Source organism: Coffea arabica, chromosome 11c (genome assembly GCF_036785885.1).
Source record: "Coffea arabica cultivar ET-39 chromosome 11c, Coffea Arabica ET-39 HiFi, whole genome shotgun sequence".
In the NCBI taxonomy this organism is placed as follows: domain Eukaryota; kingdom Viridiplantae; phylum Streptophyta; class Magnoliopsida; order Gentianales; family Rubiaceae; genus Coffea; species Coffea arabica.
The window spans coordinates 38,744,472-38,767,514 of record NC_092330.1 but is presented as its reverse complement, the minus strand read 5'-3'; the positions used below and the strand labels follow the sequence as shown (position 1 = coordinate 38,767,514).

General features: G+C 36.0%; 3 protein-coding genes across 7 annotated transcripts; 1 reads left to right on the top strand and 2 right to left on the bottom strand.

Annotated features, from left to right (window-relative positions):
- The first annotated feature begins 677 nt into the window (after positions 1-677).
- Positions 678-9,578, top strand: LOC140016688 (vacuolar-sorting protein BRO1-like). 2 transcript variants are annotated; one of them, XM_072070280.1, is made up of 9 exons: positions 678-1,203; positions 1,968-2,206; positions 2,972-3,925; positions 4,604-4,693; positions 5,364-5,432; positions 5,963-6,103; positions 7,128-7,176; positions 8,124-8,227; positions 8,824-9,578. In XM_072070280.1, exons 1-9 carry the CDS (start codon positions 822-824, stop codon positions 9,358-9,360), a joined length of 2,565 nt encoding a protein of 854 aa, XP_071926381.1. In that variant the 5' UTR covers positions 678-821; the 3' UTR covers positions 9,361-9,578. The 2 variants fall into 2 exon arrangements, with proteins under 2 accessions (XP_071926381.1, XP_071926380.1); XM_072070279.1 differs by having other exon boundaries at positions 1,899-2,206.
- A 639-nt stretch (positions 9,579-10,217) lies between these two features.
- Positions 10,218-12,000, bottom strand: LOC140003954 (loganic acid O-methyltransferase-like). The gene is made up of 3 exons (XM_072071033.1): positions 11,874-12,000; positions 11,018-11,677; positions 10,218-10,598 (listed from the first exon to the last, which is right to left on the bottom strand). Exons 2-3 carry the CDS (start codon positions 11,591-11,593, stop codon positions 10,251-10,253), a joined length of 924 nt encoding a protein of 307 aa, XP_071927134.1. The 5' UTR covers positions 11,594-11,677; positions 11,874-12,000; the 3' UTR covers positions 10,218-10,250.
- Positions 12,001-14,715: 2,715 nt separating this feature from the next.
- Positions 14,716-22,547, bottom strand: LOC113717226 (uncharacterized). Of its 4 annotated transcripts, XM_027241942.2 has the most exons (13): positions 22,007-22,547; positions 21,794-21,903; positions 21,539-21,649; positions 21,368-21,425; positions 20,255-20,344; positions 19,398-19,492; positions 19,246-19,299; positions 17,633-17,770; positions 16,482-16,539; positions 16,200-16,314; positions 15,979-16,048; positions 15,365-15,436; positions 14,716-15,166 (listed from the first exon to the last, which is right to left on the bottom strand). In XM_027241942.2, the coding sequence occupies exons 1-13, from the start codon at positions 22,179-22,181 to the stop codon at positions 15,050-15,052; spliced, it is 1,263 nt and encodes a 420-aa protein (XP_027097743.1). In that variant the 5' UTR covers positions 22,182-22,547; the 3' UTR covers positions 14,716-15,049. The 4 variants fall into 4 exon arrangements, with proteins under 4 accessions (XP_027097743.1, XP_071926735.1, XP_071926737.1 ...); XM_072070634.1 differs by lacking the exon at positions 19,398-19,492 and having other exon boundaries at positions 20,255-20,364; XM_072070636.1 differs by lacking the exon at positions 15,979-16,048.
- Between the last annotated feature and the right edge of the window lie 496 nt (positions 22,548-23,043).

The window sequence follows — 23,043 nt, the reverse complement described above, 5'->3', positions numbered from 1 at the left end:
GTGTTCATTCCACTATTTGTTGTTCTAAAATACTATTTTTTTAACTGTTGATTAATTCAAGATTTTGAAGGACGTCTTATAATTTTATAAATAACGTATAAAATAGAATAAGTTTTTTTTGATTCTCAATTTCCATCTAAAATATACTGAATATTCAATCTTTGTTGACAAAAAAAAAAAAATCTTTTAGCATGTTTTACAATTAACTTTTTATTACATAGAACCTCTTTTTTTTTTTTAAAAAAAAAAAGTGCAGTAATAATATTTTTCTTAAAGTTTTTCCTAATAAAAACAATTCAAATCAAGTCGTATATGTTACAATAAATTAATGTAGACTATTTTGTCTACTCAGTTTAAATCATTCTACAAGCGTTCTAATTGATATATTTTCAACAAGTGAGCATGGTAATGTTAACAATTAGTAGAAGATATAGAAATTAAAATAGAATTATTGGTAAAAATAAAAGGTTAAAACAGCAATTATATTTAGAACTCTTTCATTTTTTAATTTTGTTATCAAGTATATTACACTAAAACCCCTAAACTCTTAGTCGAACAAAACCTTGCCCCCTAATCACTTTTAATCAATTTTGCCCCACAAATTCCCCAAGGTTTTGTCCTTTACTTTCCAACTAAGCAAAACACCTCCAACACGCCCCAAAACACCCCGCGGGGGCCAATTTACACACCTTCCCATTGACTTCAATCCTACCAGTTTTCCCAATCAGTTTTAATCTATCTACAGAAAAATCAGAGTATAAATAGAATTGCGGAGCCGGATTTAATCGAAATTCTTAATATTTATCCCACCACTGCCGATCATGGCGTCTCCGTCGTCGTCAACGGCTGCAGCAACCACAAACATCATGCTAGCAATATACGAGAAGAGGACCAACTCTTTAGACCTCTACCGTCCGTTGCGGAACTACATAGTGATCAATTACGGCGAACGTGAGGCTCAGAACTTGGAGGACGATCTCCAAACCCTCAAGGAACTTCGAACCGACATAGAACGTGGCCCTACTCCGGCCGATTCTCTCCCGGCGCGGCGTGATCTTCTCCAGAAGTATTATCGAGCTCTTTGCGCTGTGGAGTCGAGGTTCCCTATTTCTCCCGATAAAGACCATATTAATACGGTCACGTTCACTTGGTTTGATGCGTTCAAAAATAAACAGAAAGCTGCCCAGCAAAATATTCATTTAGGTAAAATTTCAATTTTTTTTTTCGTTTGTTTTGGATTGGTTCGATTTTGCTATGGTACATTCCGTCAATGCTTGAGGTGTATTCTGTAGTGTCATTTAGTACTTTATTGTTTTGAGTTAGGTAAATATTTTTTGCTTGTTTGATTGATTGCATTTCGCTATGCTACAATATGTTCTGTGTAAGATGCAATGACTCAGTAGTGTGGTTTAGTTTGGCAAAATATTGACATTTTATACTCCTTTTCTCTTGGGGAAATCTATGTTGATCTTTATTTGCTAGGAAACAGGGGTACCAAACTTTGTTTAGGTTTTCATATTTTTATATTAGTTTTGGTTCTTGTGAGGGGATTAACTATAGATAATCTGTACAATAAAATGAAATTGTTTCTGGTCTTCTTGTTTCTCGTATGATCAGAGCATACAGAAAGTACAGTGCGTTAAGTGTTCTTGAAAAGATTGATTTTATCTTTTACTTTTTGATTGGGATTTTAGGGCAAGGTACAATTTTTTAGGCAGAATTGAAGGAATATGTTATGCTATTCTGATTCTGGAGGTTGGTACGAGTCTTTGGCAGACTTGTCCATCAGTTAATCTTACTCATTTCTGACTTTTCTATAGAAGCTTTGTATTTTACTTGCGAGTTGTAGCATACTAATTGGCATTCCATCAAAAATTTTTTTTTGGGTTATTATTTAGAAAAAGCTGCAGTGTTGTTTAATTTGGGGGCAGTCCATAGTCAAATGGGGCTGAGTTTTGACCGATCAGGGGTTGATGGGCGAAAGCAGGCATCTCATGCTTTTATAGCAGCAGCTGGTGCATTTGCCTTTTTGAGGGATAATGTGGCAATGAAGGCATCAATGGGTAGCTCAGCATCTGTGGATGTGTCAGTGGAGTGTGTTGGAATGCTGGAGAGACTGATGTTGGCTCAGGCTCAGGAGTGTGTTTTCGAGAATACTATTGCCAAGGGCAACACTCCTGGGGTTTGTGCAAAGATTTCCAGACAGGTATTTAGGGATTTTTGGGAGCTTAGCTACCTTTTATTTGAAATTTGGCTGTCCAAATATTTGATATACAAGTATGGTGTGCAAATTTGCTAAAGATTTTGCAATAACATATAACTGGTGATTTTGGCTCAATAACCTTGGTTGCAGTGACTTTCCTTTTGTAACTAAACTGAGACCATCTATGTCTTGGTCTTTCTCTTTTTCGGTATTTTTCTTGTTGAAACTATTTCGAAGTACAGGTATTGCAAATGCTAACGATTTATCAGTCACTAAAATAATGCTTCAGCAGATGGAATTCTTTCTGAACAAACGCAAGAAGAATAGACTGGAAAATGTCCCCATTAGAGGAATTTTTCTTTCTTTTTTTGGTCAATTGAATAAAAAAAGGAGCTATACAAAGGCATTCAAGTTTTGCATATTGGTTTATTGTTCACCTTTTGATCTGTTCAGTCAAAAGATTACATTGACCTTGATTCTTCAATAATATGAATGCCATATGTCCTTACACCTGGTGAAACTTGAGAACTTTTCCAATTTTTTTATTCTTTCCATTCATAATGACTGTTTTTGTCGCCCATATACTAATGATCTTATTATTGAATGTGTGCCATTACTGGATATTTGCAGATTGTTCTTAATTTAGTATGTCCATTAATACGTAAATTCTTTTGATAGAAAATGGTTACTTTACTATAGTTCACATGTTTTGGGTTCACATAATTGGCAATGACTGCAAAGTTGAGGTCGCATGTTGTGGTGTTACAGGTTGGACTATATTATGAGGAGGGTCTGGCAGCTCTGAATGTTGCACCTCTCAACCAGCACTTTGATAAGAACTGGCTAGCTCATGTTCAGCTTAAAGCAGCCTTGTTTTATGCAGAGGCTTGCTACAGGTACAGTTTGGAGCTCCATGAGAAGGAAGAGATAGCTGAGGAGATTGCCCGTTTGAAGAGTGGGGTTGCTGCATTGACTGAGGCAAAGAAATCATGTCCAAGGGGGGCAGCTCAGCAGCTTCTGGATGCAATGACCAAATTAGAATCAACCCTGAACCGCAACTTGGAGAGGGCTGTGAAGGAGAATGAAAGAGTCTACTTAATGAGGGTTCCTACTGCCAGTTCTTTGCCGCCACTTCCTGCTTTTTCATTGGTGAAGCCTATGCCAATGAATGAGGTGTTGGATGCAAGCAAGGAGAAAATGTTTGTGAGGCTTGTTCCTGATAGCAGTGCAAAATCTCTTTCAAGATATACAGAAATGGTTGATGACATTATCAGGATGCAAGCTGAGAAATTACAACAGGCAAGTGAGCTAGCCCGAGTGAGGCTGAAGGAGATGGACTTACCCGATTCTATTCTTGCTTTGGAAGGGAATTCCACTCTTCCAACAGATCTTAAAGAAGATGTAGAGGCTGTGCAAGTTTGTGGGGGCCCAGCTGGTTTAGAGGGTGAGTTACAGCAACTTAAAGATTTGAGGAGGGTGGACCAAGAATTGTTGGTGCAGACAGAGGAGCTCCTGCAAAAAGAGGCAACAGAAGATGCACAGTTCAGAAGCCAATTTGGAACACGGTGGACTAGACCACAATCTAGTACTTTAACAAAGAACTTGCTAGATCGGCTTAATAGGTTTGCTGCGAACTTGAAGCAGGCAGCAGAAAGTGATGGACGGATAGAGCGATCTGTGAGAGATCATTCGGCACTAATGTCAATCCTTGATCATCGCCCAGTATGCTTCTTTATTTGATTTAGGTTAATTTGTATGACTTCGGTTGCTGTATGATTGATATATTGCTTGAAATCTTTTATGGGCTTGGAAATCCTTCAGTAGCCCCCCCCCCCTCTCTTAATGGTTTTGAAGTTTGTGCAGTTTTAATTACTCTGATGGTAATACTGAAGTTCCTTTAGCCACTTGCATGATTTTATAAATCTTTTATCTGATTTCATGGATATTTAGCTAGGGGTTAGGTTAATATTGAGCTTATAAATTCCTATGTTCTGTTTCCCATAAGGAGTGTTGTGTGGCTGCTTGGCTTTGAAATTGGAACTGCATTATGTCTGAATTGATGTTTATTAGTTTTCCCCTTTTTGCAGCAAGTGCTTAGTTATCTGTTGCTTCTTGTTCTTGCCTTAATTTTAATGGACAGGAAAAAATGTGATTAGTGAAAAAGGTCATGTAACATCTGAAGATTTATATGTTTAGAAATTCTATGAAGGAGAATTATCATCTTCAAATCAAGTCTGGAGAGGTATTTTTTTTTTTGGAAGCTGGAAGTGGGTGTGAAAAGCAAAATCTAATACTAAGAATTAGAATGGACCCATAATTCTAATGCTCGAGTTTTTCTTTGAGCACTTTCTGTGAAGTAACAGGAATTTGATTCTTTTCTGTGCATTTTATCTTTGGTAGATTGAATCTGCATTACCCTCGCTGTCAAGGCCCATAATGTCATTAGATGCAAATGAAGATGCTGTAGTGGGAGCCCTGAAACAGAGCTTGGTAAGTTGGTTTTGTTTGTGTTTTAATTCTGAGTTAGTAATGTGTAAAATCTATTTGTTGTGTTTTTTGAAGATTATTAAGTCTTCTGGACATATATTTAGTTGCAATTCATGTCAACAAATTGACCTTTGGAACTTCACTAATTTCTTCTAATCTCTGTTAGGCAATAGGGCATGTTCACGTTGAAGTTTTTTCATTGTGATTGAAATGAATAAAGAATTTAAAATATGATGCTGAGGAGAATCAGCTTTTCAAGATACACCTCTTTGGTCTAATTAAGTCTGTCAATTTCTCTTTGACTTCGTTTACAGATGGATCCTTAAGAATTTGGGACCACTGTATTGGTTTGTAGACTGAGAAAGTATAATGGAGTACTAAAAACATCATTCTATTATGAATATAACAATGACAAGGAAGGAAGAAGTTGTCGGTACTACTTTGTGGTCTTTTGAAATCATTCTTTGTAAAACTACATGTGAAATAAGTGCATCTGTCATTCTATTTGTTTCAAGGTGGAAAAAAAGTCAAATGAAAGTTTTCATGATGAAAGAAGCTACATCTCCCTTTTTATTGCGTGAAGTATCAATTCTACTTTGAAAGACTCTGATTGACTGTATCACCGAATTAATTTTCCCATGAAACTATAAATGCAACCTTGCTCTTTTTGCAGAGGCAATTGGAGACTCTTGGTGCTCAGAGGGCAGGTCTTGAAGACATGCTAAAAGAGATGAAGAGGAAGGTACAGAGGATAACTCGCTCATAGTCAATTTGTTTAGCTGTTTAGGCAATCTTTGAACTAAGAAAAGAGCAGATATTTACTATCAACTGTTTGAAGTCTTCTTTTGCCATGCTGCTTTCACTTATCTTTCTGTTATAGTTCTGCCTACTGTTACCATTCTCTTTGTTGCTTACTGGTGAATTCATTCCTTAACAGAAATTCTTTCTTGTATACTTTTCTAGTGAACTTGTTTTCAAGTGCCAAAGTATAAGTCTCCTGTTTATATCCAAGAAGAAATGTAGTAACTAGATTAGCCTCCCATTAGCTTAGATATAATTAGTGAGATCATCTTTATTTATTGACTTGTATTACTCTAGTGCCATATTCTCTTATTTATAACTTCCCTTATGCTGATATAAGCTGAGAAATTATTGTAGTTCTGAAAATTACAATCAAACATCTATGCGGAGGGTGGTCATTTCTATCTGTCATGCTGTTCTCATGCTAATGTTATGTTACTTTTGACTTGTGCTTATCTTTTTGTGGCTCAGGATGACATACTACCAAAGTTGATGACGTTGACTGGTTCTCATGAGGATCTCTATAGGAAGGAAATTGCAAAGTATGATCATATTTGTCAAGAAATTGCGCAAAATGTTGAGGGACAAGAACAGCTGTTGATGCATATTCAGGTACTTTGGTATTTTCTTAAACTATTGATATCTCGATGGGGTCCCTGGTGCCTATTGACAATAATGTTAGTATTTTAGTGGCAGTTTTCACCGCTAAGCATTTCTTTGAGGTTCTATTGGTATCATATGTAATTCCTCTACTCTGTTGATGTTGTTTATTGGGTCCTATGGTACCCTTTGATGTGGTAAAGAGATGAAATAAGCATTTTGGACGTTCATTCTGTTTGTCAGCCGGGTGCTGTTTAGAACATTAGACACTAATACCGAGTCCAACATCAACCCTGTGGTTCTTACACCAGCCAAGTGCAGGGATGAAATCGCTGTGCTTCTTTTTAACATTTATCTTTGCTGTGAGCAGTGTACTGTTGGTGCCTTGACATGCATCAAGATGAACATCCATTTGGCCAGAAAAAGAGAAAAGAATACATTTATTTGTTTGACCACTTTTAAGTGACTTTTAAGCCATTGGCATGCTTTTGTTGACACTCTTTTTTCCCCCCCCCTAATTTTCTCTTCCTAGTTTTGACAAGATGAAACTTAATGATCAGAAAGAAGTAGTTATGGCTGCCTGATGATCTGATTTGGTATGCTATGAGTACTATGCATATGATTTGTGTTTATTAGGACAAGGTTAATTTTTCCCTTTCCAGAAATGAGAAGTGAATTTACTGTGAAATTTATCAACTTGATGATTAAGGCTTCTCTGGGGATGGGATAACATGGTGTACTATAATAAAATGTCCAGAGAGTTGTAAGTTTGACAATTGATGATTCTTGTGGAGGGAAATCAGCATTTAAAAATCAAGATTTTGATAGATTTTGTTTCTCTCCTTGCTTTGCAAAATATTGACTTTTCAGTTTTGTTAGGGTAATTTGCCCTCATGGAGGTGAGGCATGGATAAATGAAAATGTAAATCAGAGTAGATGTTGATTTAATAATTTGCCTGTCCTAATTGGAACGTTCTTAGATGCTTCAGGTGTGGTTTGAGAACCTCTTGTTCTAATTGTCTTTATTTTGCCTCAGGTTCAAAATGATAACTTTGCAGCAGTTTTTAATCTTGAAGATTTCAAAGGTTTGTTCTGCTTTATGTTCTTTACATTAGGCTTTTTCACATCTGTTCATGTTTGTTATGAGGGTATGGTGCTATGGTTGGTGGTGTTTGTTACTGGGTTTACGGTGGAATCATAGTTCTAGACTACATTTCATGCTTTTCATGATAGCTGTGGATAAACGTCTAGCAGAGGGTGCTTTAACCTATTAAGTTGACTGGCACTGCAACTACGGTGGCTTTTACTTGGTAATGGTACATGGTTTTCCTCTTAGAATTAGACATGTTTTTGAATTATGGTAAGTTAGATATCATTTGGCTGAGGAATTTGCCTGTCGAGCCCTTATTTCTGTTTTACTTGGAAATTGCTAGATTTTTCAAACTCAAGTATCCTTTTTCTCTATCAATGATGATGCTTATAATTTTTCTCACCAATAATTTGTGATGTTGCTCACGGAAGCAGACTAAATGACTCAAAAGCAGGTTCTAATATATGTGCTGAAAAGTAGCTTGCCATTTTGATTGTCTTTTTCTCATTACTAGCATGAATTAATATGTCATATAATTGGACTATGGCTTATTGTCCTTTACCAACTGTCTGTTAATTGGGAATTTGGGGTATTGAATGTGGAGAGGCGTATAGGTACTTGGTTTAAATTCTGATGGCGCCCTTCTTGGTGCACAGCTTGTAGGATCTAGTTTGAGCCGAGTTTTGCACCCCTTAGTTTAGTCTTAAGGTCTAATTGCTGCAATAAACAAGAATCTATTGTTATTGTCCTGACAGCTAGTCTTGACTCATTGTTATGACTTCTTACTGCTATGGCACTTCCTTCTTGCTTTACTGGTTTACAAAGTTCAGCTCTAGCACTTGATGCAAGCTAAAATCAGTGCTTTTCCCATCTAAATTTGCCCTCAATATTGCTTTCTGTTGCTCATGCTTTCATGCCTGAATCCATGTTTCAATTTGTCAGCTTCTCGAGAGAAGAGCTACAAGCAAATAGAAGCTGCAATAGCTAAGTATCGAGAAATTAAGGAGAACATAAATGAAGGACTGAAGTTCTATGTTACTCTTCAGGTTTGAGCTTTTCCTTCATGAGTTTGGCCCTATATATTTTTCAAGTCATTCTTACCCATTTGAAGCTTGAATTTCATATTTTTTATACAAAAATAATGATGAACAAACAGTTGGCACTCCCTTCATTCACTGATTTAGCTAATTAAAAAAAAATGGTGCACAAACAGAGTTATGTGAGTCTGTTATCTTTTACATTGTTCATTCCTCCATAGTATGGTTTAGCAGCTAGAGAGAACTGGCTGGTAAAGCCGTAGTTGGCTTAAGTGGATAGTTATATACATTTTTTTAGCCTTGCCCATATATTACTTAAGGCTGTTGTAGTTTTGATAACTAAATATAAGGTAATATTGTTCATGAAGCTTTACCCTTGATACATTTGGCTCTACTTTGACAAATACACAAATTTAAAATGCCAAAGAAAGTTGAGCTTGATTCTGTATATTAACAATTAATTCATGGCTGTTAACCAAAATTTTAAACACATTAAAGGTGCGGGGTTCATGAATCCCTTTTTTTTTTTTTTCATTTTTTCTGTTTTTCGTTTGGTAATCGATTCAAAATTTGTTTATTGACGCTCAATTTTTTCTGTTAAACAGGATGCTATCACAAATATAAAGCAACAGTGTAGTGATTTTGTGATGACAAGGAACATTCAGTGCCGGGAGATGATTGAAGATGTTCAGAGACACATTGCAGGTCTCAGTTTTCAGGATAACAAGAGTACAGGTGGTTACAGTTATCCTGCAGCTGGACAGGCCCATCAGACTCCAAGGCCAAACTCCCAACAGCACACAGAACCTGTGCATGTGTCCAACCCTTCACATCCACCAACTCCTCCATACCAGCCCCAGCAGCAGCCAACAATGGCCGGATATGCTCAATCTCCTTCCCCTTATGTCTCTCCGCCACAACAAGTACCACCTCCTTATCACGTACCAGCTTCAGGTTCTCCATACCCACCTCCACAGCATCAACAGCAGCCTCCTGTTACCCTTGAGTATGGCCAGCCTGCCTATCCTGGATGGCGTGGTCCATACTATAATGCAGCTCCTCAACCAGGATCCATGCCTAGGCCCCCTTACACCGTCCAACCCCCATATCCTCCTAACCAGAGTGGCTACTACAGACAATAGTCATATTTGCAATTCTATTGCCCATAGTATGTGTATTTTGTAGTTCCTTTTTTATTTTCTCCCGCCTGGAGCAGGGACGACGAACCAATGTAGGTAGATAAATTTTTTTTTTCTTTTATCAACTTATAAATGGGTCTATTGAGTCTGTGATGAACAAAAAGCTTGCCTGATAACTATACTTGCGTGTATAGGCACCTGCGTTTGTGTCTTTTTTCGTATTTCTTTTCCTTTTTCTCTTCAGTCAGACGGTCACTTTCTGACATCCGAAACATCAAATTGATTCTTAATTTGGTCAGCTATGAAATGCTATATGTAAGTTCTCTGTTCCGAGTAGATAGGAATTGATTCCCCTTTCTTATTATCAGTCTGAACAAATGAATAGCTTGTGGATAATAGACTACTACTCGTTTACCGTTATTTCTATGGGAAACAGGTTTTGACTGGCAAATGATTGATCGATCGTGGATGTTTATGGGTTCATCGCTGGAAGGGGAGATTGTTCATGATTGCTTGCTCCCATGTAAATTGTTGCCCAATCGGCGCATTGCCTTGCACGGCTTATTTTTTAGAGATATATGGTTTATTCGCGACGAAATTATTCAAAAAAGAGATTGAGTTTAGAGCAAATGACCATGAGGAATCAAAATTACGTTATTCTTTCACTCACTATGAAATGAGTTTTTAGTTTTCCTTCTTTTTTTCTTGGTTGGCAAAAGTGATCGTATTCACGACGATCCTTTGCAGGACTATTACTTGGCAAAAAGCTAAATGATAAAACTAAATTGCAGCGCATGTTGTAGTACGGGACATATTAAACTTCTACTTGCCAAAAAAAAAAAAAATTTTTTTTTTATGGCTTTAGACATTTAACTCTCATTTGCACATTTTATTCATGTTCTCATTTTTCGCCTTAGCAGCACAAAAATCACGATCAGATCTTGATTTTCTGGATCAAAGAAAAAAGAAGAGTCTGCAACTTTTCGTCCATACAGTTCAAACAATTCATCCACGATTCCACTTCCAAAATGCTTCTCCACAACTCCTTGTAAGACAGCTCTCAGGTACAAAACATTTGCAGTAGGGTTGGGAAAAAGCTCTTGCTTTCCTGGAATGTTTAGTATCTCCATTCTCTGGACGTCCATATTTTCATTTGCCTTCAGCAGTGCCTTTACCTCATTGGGAAATGTGAAATATACTGGCAAGTTGAACATATGCACTTTCACTTCGTCGACTACTCCCTACAATGGATACAGTAAGGTTTTGAAAACAGCCCTTTTATTGACTCGAAAAAATTATTGGTTCAATCGTTGGACGAACCTTAATTGACTCGTGATGTCATAATTATTTAACAACTATTAATTATTTATATTAAATATTTGAACTATGAAATATATAAAAAAGAAAATGAAAAAGGACAAAAAAGCATAATATTCTAACAGTCAAAAAGAGCATGAAACATATTCATTCATGTACAATTCTTTGACAAAAAATTAGAGAAATAAATAAATGTATATAAATAAATATGTTGGAAGGTAAAAAAATAAAAATAAAAGAATGAGAATATATATATAATTATATGTCTTTTCTAGTCTTCAACCCAAATTTCAACTTCTGATTTCGCCAGTGTCTAAAACTAACTAGAATGCTAAAATCTCACCTTCTTAGCCAAGTCCATCAAGCAAGATCCTAGAACTTCACATTCTACCTCTGTGATTGTACTGGTATGAGATTCACGAATAGCATCAGGAGCAGCAGGTATAAGAAGTGCCATCAGGCCTCCATCCACGAGCTCATGTGCCCTTGCATTCAGGAATGAGTCCAAGTCCTTGGCAAATTGAGATGCATAGGCATCAAGAACTTCCCTTTTGGCACCGCCATGGTGAATCTTTCCTTTGTTCCATGCAGGAGACGTATTGTCTGTAACCTCTTTTGGCACCTTTGAAAGCCAGTGAAGCGAGTAAGATGAATAAGCAAAATGAAGGCTTGCCTTTGGGAACATGACACTGTGAAAAGAACCAGGCACTCCAGCAGCACAGTAGTGTCTTTCTGGCGGAAGTGAAGCAAAAAGTGTGTTAAAATCATTAGATACAAGGTCATTAAAGAAGACTTGAAATTCAGGTGTTAGTCCCTCTTTTTTGAATCTGTCCTCAATGGCTTCAATGATGATTTGCATTGCCACAAATGTATTTGGTCCTGTGGAGCAGCCAAAATCTGCTATGCAAAATGGATCCATAGAGGTTGAAGAAAGTTGTTTGATGTCTAGCTTTTTGTCAATTTCTTCTCTGATAATTTCTTTTGCAACTTCTGTTGCTCCTCTCTGCAACCATAAGGGAAAATAAATAAATAAATAATAGATAAGCTTTAGGACACAAGCCTTATATTACAAACCTTAAGACTTGTCGAATGATCATTGCACCATTTGCAGTGTCTATAATTTTACCGGCCCAAAGCTTGAAATCCCTTTGTCTTTAAATTAATTGAAAACAAATCTGTAAAAACCCAAAAAAAGCTACCTGATAGGATGAGTTTTGGGCATAGCTTTGAGGTCCATTTCCTCCATTATGGCACAAAGTACACGCATTTAATCTCACTATATCTCTTCCCTTGTTATGTCTTGGTTTCCCTGCCCAAATGGATGGAGTGATTTATACCAGCTAGCCATTTCCAGATAAGTGTTTGTATTTTAGCCAATTCGGTCCAGATAGCATTACGACAATTGTAATAGATAGCAACCACAAAAATGACAAGCCAATCTGTCGGTAGACACAAAGTTGTACTCACTTTTCGGGAATTGGAATATTTTTCAATAGTAAACAAGAATAAGAGATAGCTGTATGTAATTCCTAAATTATCCTCGTCAAGCTGTCCAAATTTTGACTATAGTGGTGCGGATGAAGTTATTCAAATGGTTTATGCAAACTAGTCAACACTTTGGGCCCACTACATTATTAAAGCTACACTAACTTTTTGCTTATTTTGCACTGCACGCGCTAGTAAACATTGGCTGGCATGCTTATTTTGCACTGCACGCGCTAGTAAACATTGGCTAGCATCAGCCACGCACTTCAAAGCGTATCTTGTTCTTTTGACAATTTATGCTGGATCCACATATTTAAAAGGCAGTGTCAGAAGGGTAAAATTGGAAGAAGAAGAAAAATTCATTTGCCATTTTAAGTATGTGACAAACATTTTGGGACTGACCAAAATGAAAAATATGACAGTTTCAATGGGACGGAGGGAGTACTAGTTATCTGTGACCAAATGTAACTTATTGTAGAGGTATCGTTCAGGGCCAAATTCACTAAAATTAATGTCATGAGAATTATAATAAGTGGGCCGTGTTCCTTTTCTTGAAATATTTTCTATTAAAATTGTTTGACATGTATAAGCTCTTCACTTAAGTTGATCAACATCAAGTTTTTTTTGGGTCAATTTCTTTGTTGATAATTTATTTTTCAACGTCTATTGCTCCTTCCTGCAACCCAAAAAGTAGAAGAAATATACATTTAAAAAAATCAGTTTTTTTCAATCTATAACTACCAGATCGCAAGTTTGAATTATCAACCACTTACTATAAAAAAATCAACTTTTACTATAAAAGATTTACACACCGGCTTTGAATAAAAAATATTTTACTTATAATCTCCTTCATCTTATCATTTAGCCAAAGTCTTCCTTAACCTCATATATGCACTTGTGTTTTTAAACTCAGACTGAATCGGCCGGTCTGACTAGTCGAATCGGGAATCGACCAAGTGTCCGGTCTGAATTATTCTAAAAAATTGGATGAGTAAAATTCGGTCAAACCCAATTTTTAAAAATCGGAAGAACCAGTTCAATCAAAACCTTTTTCAAAAAAGGTCAAACATTTTTAATATTATGTGTTGACCCCTAAGTTATTAAAAATTATTAATATACCTCAAATATTTCATACTTTATAAATTTGTCCTAAAATTTGATGTTATTTTCAATCAAGTCCATAATTTTAATTCTAAACTTGTTAATGTTCATTAAATAATATAAATTACTACTTGATCTTTCTAATTTTATTGTATTTTCTTGTTAAATATATTTGAAACATCAAATATATATGAATATACATTTATTAATATTAACATGCTCTTAGGTATTTTACATACAATATTTTAATTTTTAAATAATTTTTATCTATGACGTCATCCGATTCAACCCCTATCGAATCTAGTCGAATCCATTGATTCCTGATCCCTGAATTTGACCGAGTCGATACCCAGTCCGAGTCTAAAAACATAGATCTGCACACCTTAAGGCGTATAATGCGCAATTTCTGCAATACCTTTAGACGATTCTAGTCTAACAAAGGCTTGAAACAATAGTGGCCTTAGCATTAAAATCTTTTATCAATTAAACTAAGTGAATATAAATAGAAAAAAAAAAACGTTTTCCCAGAAAAGTTGAAGTGAAAAAGACCCACAGAAGAAAACTTGCTATCTGATAGGATGAGTTTTGGGCGTAGCTTTGAGGTCCATCTCCTCCCTTCATGGCACATGCTTCAGACATTTTCCCTATCTATCCGTCTGTCTCTCTTTCCTTATCATGGCTTAGTACAGTCGATTTATTTTAAGTACATCTTTAAGTCCTTTTGATGACAGGCATTATTATAATGAAGAATCAGCATTCTTAATAAACTAAAGCAGATACACCAAACAACCCCGTGAAGATCGTGTCAAACGTATGTTTCAATCACTCGCGTTGTGCTTTTTTTTTTTTTTTTTTTTTAATGTTTTGGTGAAAAAGACGTCAAATGCATGCATATACCGCAGAGGTCCTAATTAATAATATAGTTTGTCACGTAATAACTTATTAATTTCTTCCTCAAATAACAAGAAGACCCAAAATGAGTTGTGAAGATATGAAGCCGTGGTGTACTATTAGAAAACTCTCACTTATACTTCTTCTCTAAATCACCCAACCCATCCCTCCCCACCTCTATTGACTTACTATTTACATACTACAGTTTTCCACCTTCTTTTACTGCCCACTTTTAATGGACGAGATTAAATTTTTTACTTAGAAATGACAACAACTATAGTCATGGATAAAGGACCTGACTCGGTTTCGTGAGACTAGAAAAGGGCCCATCTAGATCGGACTGAATTTTTTTAATTGGAAGGTGTGGGAATTTGGGCCTGCCCAAAGAGTCATAGTGGCCACTTGGAAGAATTTCCAACAAATGGAATGAGATGGAAAAATCAATTTGAATGGGGAGGGAGCTTTTGCTCACAAGCTCTGCTCTAAGTACAAATTAGCAATCAAATATGGTGAACTTTTTGCTCATTAAAACAAAAGATGCAAAATAAAAAAAAAGGAAGAAAATAGGGGGAAGAAAAAACTCTTTGCAGCTAAATATAAAAAAGTTTTCATGTAAAAAAAAAAAAATCCCGCCTCTCCCCTTCGCAATTTGTACATATTCATCATCAATAATCGCAGCACAGACCCTGCAATCATGAACCACTGGCCTTGCTTTCTTCCTTCATGTTCTCTCTTTACCACGGATACAAGAGAGAAGAATTCATGATGTTACATGCGCAAATTTCTTTACTCTGTGCTGCAGTTCTATATACAAAAGACACTTCGTTCGCGGCAGGATTATCTTGACTTCCACTATAAATCACACATGTAACATCCACAACAATAATGAAAAGCAATCTCAAGGCTTATGTTGTGCATAGATCGATGCTCGAACTGCCTGGCTATGAGACAAAGCTTTTCCATTAACAAGCATTTGCTCCAAGAAGTCTACACGTACTGATTTGAACTGGTAGATCTGATACAAAATCAACCATACAAATGGTAATTATTTTACACGACCAACTTTACTAGCTACTGAGACAATATCATTATTGATGATATTAGCAGAATCAATCTTTTCATTGCTGTAGAAAGGAAACGTGAATGTTTTTCCAAAATTAAACGATGATGGGAAATGGATTGATTTTGATGACAAAAAGTGTCAAGAGCACACCTTTCCATTCCAAGAGAAATCAACATTATGGAAATAGGGACTCAGCAGTATGATCTGGTCTCCTTCTTTAACCTGCAATGAACATATCATTAGATGAATATGGGATCATGTGAAACAAGGAGAGCATGGCTGGAAACTTTCCATCCTACACGTGAGTGAGAGACACAGACAGAGGCAGAATGGGGAGGGGGAGTTTCTTTAATAACTTCAGAGGGTTAACTTCATTGGCCTGCAGGTGAGTCATAATCAACCTCATGGTGAAAGGGAAAACTAGCAAGGACAATGCATTCTTGGTTGTAAGCATCCCTAATTTGTTTTCAATAAACATAATTCATGGATTAAAATCTGTGACAATATTTCCTATAACTTTAAGAGAGACCACAGAGGGAATGAATCAAGTAGAGCCATCCTTCTTTCTTGTCTACCCCTTTCAACTCAAACCACAAGCCAAAGAAAATTAAACAAACAAAGAAATTAAGGCTGTTCGGGAAATTTAGAAACATTACTCACATGACAAATTATTAGGCTTCTTTCAGTAGGGAAAAATGTAACTCAAGTGAAATATCAACTTTTTCCTTATAAAGATGCTTTCATCATTGCCAGGCAAAACTTACCACATCATCACGTATCCCATAGACTGATAAAACATAGCATATTTGATTTGCATCACAGAGCAAATAGTATCTGCAATATAATACGTCTCAGAAACGGAAAAAAAAAAAATGGCATGCTTTTGAACGTAAACATGTGCATGCTGCAATTCAAAGTGAAACTATGTGGCAACTCAACTGTTATGCAAAATAGTTGGAGAGAAGTAAACTAGCGAAGTACTCACAATGGAGCCACGTTTTGGTGTTTAACAAAGTATAGAACCTTTCCCACGATGGCAACCCCTTTATTTAAACCTTCTGCTAGACGATCCACACTGACTTGAATATATGAAGGATTTACTACAGATAGGAAAATAAAAAAAATTAACATGGATTAATCACAGGAGACAACAAATGATTGAAATTGCATGTATCAGGTTGCAACTTCAAGCATGTTCTGTCATCACGTAAACATGTTGAACAAACAATTTTTTCAGGACATGTGTAGAATCAGTATTCTGGCATACCATTTACAGTGGAAAGTGATGACGCCAATGAAGCAAGTCGCTTAGCCTTAGTTTGTCCCTATAAAACAAAAACATATTAGAATTGGAAATGTCTGCATGCCTCAAAATGCAATGCTCAGCTATCTGTTCTAATAGAGCATAAAAATGAACAAACCACAGTTACATTGTTATCATTTTGAGCGTCAAAAATAATATTTAGAATTGATGCCAAATGCTTAGATCAACAATGACTGTCAAACCTGACGGTGGTGTGATTGATCAAATTGTTTACTGTGTGCTCTGGTCCTATAGGCTAAGCCTACTATTTGGCCCTTACCAAGTTTGCCCCTTGTAGGGGAAATGAGCATTCTGGAACAACCAGATTACACTATGATCCACCCTAGGTATATTGCGGATATAAAATTTTCCCAGCAAGTAGTCAAAGATGGATTTCTTAAGATAGTAATGCTTAACTTCAAACACAAACCATGCTCCAACTAGCGTCTGCTAAATCCAGCCCCTACTCTTCTCTGTATATAAACATATCCATCTTATTTATTGGTGGCACTAGCTTTGTTCAAATCTACATACAGGTATTCTTGTTCTGACCCATGTACCCAGTTGAACTTGATAATTCACTTGCGCAGTATGCATGTGGGATATAAAGAGAGAAAAAGTAGCAATTATCAGCATGACAAAATACTTCCAATTTCATGGTGCAAAGACTCCACGTTCTATTCTACTAAACAAGCATATTTATAATCATTGAATGGAACTAATTGCAAGAAACGAACACTAGAATTTTCATTATTAATCTATCCACATTTGACATTACTGGCTAGATACCTTATCATCAATATGATCAAGCTCCTTCGGAATCAATACTATCATCAACTGATAATTTAGACTTCTTTCCATAACTAATTTTGATCAACTCATATGCACTAAATCACTTGAAGTCTAGGTAACGATAAAGCTTAATCATTTTGAGCAGATTTTAATTTCTTCCTTAGCTTCTAAAATTTTCTTCTTCTTTTCACTCATCAGGACATTGTAAAATATTTAAATACAAGCAAACCAACAGTGTTATAAGCAAGAGGAAATGAGGTTTATTTGAGCAGCATCAATGTGGTCCAAATATTTATTATACCTCATGGAGACAAACAACTAACCTTTAGCAAACTCTCCAATTTGTCAAGAAGATGAACTATCTTCTCAACTTCCTCCATGGCATTTAAGCCAGGATCCTTCAAGGCAGCCGCTTCAAATCCAGTAAGGGCTCTCTCATAGTTCTCTAAATATTTGTTCACCTGAACGAATAATTCTCAGCCATGTCAAACACTGATTCCTTCTTAGCATCTACATTATAAAGAAGCAAAGCAGATGCAAGTAATGAATTCAAATGCATTTTACAATGAAAGAATACAGATTTGAATTTTACAAGCATACAAAAGCACAGTGAAGAATAGATTCAGTTTAACTAGACCCAGTGGAAGTTCAAACATGTTCCACATCTGCAGATATTGTGCACTGCAGGGGAAAGCCCTGAATGTAAAAGCAATTTTAACTTCAATAGAAGCCTCCTAACAAAATTTCATTTTAATTTTAACTGCTAAATTAAATGATAACAGAAAGAAATAAGTATTCACGGAATTTCATTTGAATGAAAATAATTTGTAAAAGCATTAAACTTCTTGGTCAAAACAATTACAAGCTGAGGAAATGAACAACAAAAACAGTTAAAAATATGCCAAACTGTTTTCTGATGAGATCTTCCAGTTATGTGTCTAGACATTGTTCAAGCCAAAAACTAAATGATTCTGGAATTAAAAGTAGCTGGAGTATGGACTAAAGCACGAGTTTTAAGAGTACATACTTGATACCACTGATGGCTGATCCTTGGTAAACAGAACTCAAGAATATGGTCAATATTCTGATTACATAGCCTTTTTTTACACAAAAAGGTATCAGAGGGCCAAAATTTGATCCAGAGGTTGTCTAAACTAGTAAAACTAAAGCTTTCCTCTCTGACTGTCAACTTCTAATTTTTTGTGAAACTGCATCATCTTCACTGGCTTTGTTCCATTACTTCAGTATTTTGTTTTCCTCTCTCCAAGACAGCTAGTTAGCTGACCATTAACATCATGGCTACTGCAGGTTAATACAAAAGCTCAAAACTTTGGTTTGTAACTTCCAAATGACATCCTTTTTGACTACCCAAAAATCGAATCACTAATTTTTTCCTTGCGTAGTTTCAAAGTTACCCACAAATGAGGTCTTTAAAGGAGCAAAACTGACCACATGGGACCCCAAAGGAATCTTACTATTGCACAAGATGCAAATAACAATCAACTTTGGGGTTCGTCACTCCGCGTGTTATAACCTCTCCAAGAATCAAAAGTTTCATCTCATCAAAGCTTGAAATCACACCCACTACAAACATTTTTGGAACTTAAAAGACATAGCTGACTTAAAAATGACAATGTTTTGGGCAAAGCTGGAATAAGATCTCGAAACCAAGCAAGATGAGCTACCTTACACAAAAACATGGAATTTTGAAAAGCATCTTTAATGCTAATACAAAGCGAGTACTACTTTCTGTCCTCCGCATAATTCATGAAACTTGTCAGTTAAATTTTGAGAATCACAGCTATAATTATTCATTCAATTAGGTCCTCTGTGTAACTTTTATAGATTATCATTAAAAAAAAAAGCTAGAAAGCACAAAAAGAATCACACAAACTTAAAGAAAAGCAAAGATTTAAAGTGTTGAACAAATGCTTACAGTAGCACAATTGAAATACAGGTCTGGACTGGATTTCATTGTCTCATCTCTCTCCTGATATGCAGAATAGAAATATTTTACAGGCTTAATAACAATTCAGAGAGTAGAAATACATCACGCGGAGGATGTATAAGTTATTATCTCATACATACAGCATTTTGATATGCTTTCAGTGACTGCAGAAGTTTACTGTGATCCCATGCTCCGGTAACAAAAAAAGAGGTTAGGCATGCATTCCCTAGGTTATCTGCCAAAGATGAAAACATGAAACAATATATGTAACTATTAGCCATAGAACTGCTGTATGCTCAAAATGTCTGGTAGATAGGCATGATTATTCTTGGTCTCTCAACAACAAGGTACCCATAATCCTGAAATAAAAGGAAATCTATCAGTACCATGTGTTTCTAGCTTTTAGCATCTTAAGTCTCCCTTTTCTTTTTAGTTCTACTTTTTAAGGGTTGGTAGGTGAGAACAATGAGTATGTTGATTACACCCACAGCATGTCTTAGAGACTCTTCAAGAATGCATCAAGTCTCCTGTCAACATCAGACAATAATATTGCATATGACTTGAATAAGCATAAAAAGGCCATCTTGTATATCAAATGTCAACATTATCAACCACAAAGCATATTAAACACACGATAGATGGACAGGAATTGAAGGGTTAAAGTTATCATTATCTCAGCATTAGAAGTTGGTAATACTCTCCCATGTCTCCAGATCTTTGCTTCAGATGAAGGCTGAATCAACACTTTTCAGTCCTAACCATTCACTGATGCCAGAGTCCACACAAGCATGCATGTTGATTTGGAATGTTAAGTGAGAAGACAAGGACTACTCTAGTTGTTAGTAGGCAGGTTTTACAGCTAACATTCAGTTTCACAAACAAAGGCTCAAACTAAAGCATACGCTCTGCCAAGCAATGCAAATACCCTACACCAGATCTTTAACTAATAAATTAGAAAAGGAAGTACAGAAGAATTTGACTTATAATAGAAACTCACACCAGGAATTTCCATCCCTGACATCAAGAGCAATAGCTTCCCTTGCATGTTTAATGCTCTCTTCAACAATTTCTGCCTGTTTTTCAGCACCTGGAAAGTGGATAATGAATCTGATGAGCAGAATAGAAGAAGAAGTCATCAGCTAAATTCATCACTGGTATTTTTACGAATTGTAAGCAGGGATACATATGAGCAGCAAAGAGTATAAGGAAAAAGTGGAGTTGTGTTGTCAATAAGGCTTGTATGGTGAAATTTGGATAAAGACATGGAGATGTCAGAGTTGAAACTGCCATTAGGATATTTAAAGTTGTTACTCTTTTTCAGTCTATTTGAATAGAGGCATCATAACATATCTAGTTCTTCTATGAGTAACAGCTGTGTAACAGTATAGATAAAAATTATCTCCTCATATTAAAGTTGTTAAAGCATATCCATGATAATCCTCGATGAAAAGGCCACAATGGATTTACAGAGAATCAGAATAAACTACCAGAGAAGTGCGGAAGTTGAAGCTTCAACCATCTAAGATCATATCACTGCAGGAGGTCCAGAGAATATTTTCTGCTGTGTACTGGACCAAAGCAGCAAAGAAGCTTGAACATGCCATGGTGTTTCAACCCTCTTATTTTTTTACTCTTTCCCAATATCGAAAAGGCAATACGTGATAAATGATTTGATCAGTGTTACGTTTAGCTGGGCAAAGGTATCTATTGTGACAAAAGATATAGGAAATTTAGCAGTCAAAGTCTCAAAGAGAACAGTTATTCATCGAGGTCACATTGCAACAAAGCCAGAACCAACATATGAGTCACGCTCCATGACTAAGGATATCCGGCTAGCCACATTTCCCTAATCGCTTGAATAAGCTCAAAATTTTCAAAAACCATGATGACCTACCTCAAGTAATACTCAAAATCTTACTACGCTAGATTCTAAAGTAAGGATCTCTGACTTTCAACAGCTATAAATTCACATTTACAATTTGGCACGTCCTTCAGCTTCACCATACTCAGTCATTCAGTCATGGATTCCCCCATCTCTCAAAGGAAGACAGTCAAAGAATGAGCAAAATTACATGGAAAAAAACTACAACAATATCCATAAAATTCTTGCCTTGAGCCATTTTCCTTTCGAGCATAGATAATTGACAGAGTATCCTTTTGTTGGGGCCCTGAACAGAAACAACATCAGTCTCGTATCATCAACTAGCTAACTTACACCACTGCATGACTTAACATACTACTAATAAAATGAACAAAGTTTCGAAAGAATAAAATAAATGACCTTGCTTAAAGCAAGCATAAAACAATTCTTAGCCGCGGATAAATCTCCCTTCTTCCAAATACAGTTGCCTAAGCTCAACCATGCATCTCCAAGAGATGGATTCAACTTAACCTTTAGCACCAAAAATAGTTAAAATAAAAAAAAAAGCCATTATTCAGAAACAGTCAAATTTCAGCAAAATCAAACAACTCAATTAAAAATAGACAAAATAGAAACAAAGACCCTTTTGATACAAATCAATTGTTTTATACTAACTGCTTTTGAGAGATGATCCTCAGCATCTTTCCTATAATCAGAGAAGACATCCAATACTTTCCCTTTCAAGTACTCGTACATTGCACGTTGAATTGGCAATTTCCTGTTTTCTGCACATCAATCCAGAAAGGAAAATCTCTTAAACCCATTAACAAAAATGTAAACTTTTTTACTAATTTGCTAAATTTGTAATGCACAAGTACATGTTTCTACCTGGAGGAATGGAATTGAGGGTTTGCAGGACAAGATCCGATTCAGCTTGCAATTTGGATATTTTGTCATTTGGGTCCGCAGGAAAGTAGGTGTCCCGAATGTTGTAGAGCTCATCAGCTGCTTTTGCTGCCTTTGCTAATAAATCTTCTTGGATTTCTTCTATTTCTCTGTTCATTTCACTGATTTCCGCGAAGAAATCAACTGCGATTTTTTTTATTTTTATTTTTTTGGGGTCTGAGGTGGTTAATGTAGCAACCAGTAAGGGAGGAGGGAGCGCTGAAATTATGAATACAACCTACGAAAGAATGGCTCAATTATGCTAAACACCCTTGTAATTAACGGGCAAGTTGCATTTTGCCCTATGAATCCATTATATTTGCACTTTGCTCCTGCCCCTAACTGTCAAATTGATAGTTAATTTTCATCCAAAAAGATGATAAAATTTTTCCATCCAAAAGTAATTTCTTCAGGCATAAGATGTCAATCTCCAGTATTTACTTTTTGTCACTTGTATTTTGTATGATTAAAACTCCCACATAAGTAATAGTAATTACTCAAAGTGTCCTACCTGAATCAAGAATTTCTTGTAGTAATTAGATAGCAACTAAATAATAAGTATTCTATCATAAGTAGACTTGTATAATGTATACGCTGAAAAATGGCTTCCGATGAACTCGAAGCATGCCATTAATAATAAGTAATTATGGTTATTAAGAATTGGTTTGCCTCGTCATTCCTTTACAAATTAGTTGTTTGCCCTTCTAGCTTGCATTGTTTTTCAGGATGTCCAAAACTGTGTGAATTTGAAGTCTTTTAGATGGGAAATGACTTGAGAGAACTCATTATGACGCTTTCTACTTCATCATGAAAAAAAAAAAAAAAAAAAAGAAGGCCTTTACCACTTCCCCTCCAGTTTTTAGTTTCTCTTTTCCCATCCCAATTTTAAATAGAAAAGATTGTTGGACATTCCAAGAACACAATGTGTACACATCTCTAAAATAAAAGGATCAAGGCAGCGAAATTTTGCATAAAATTTG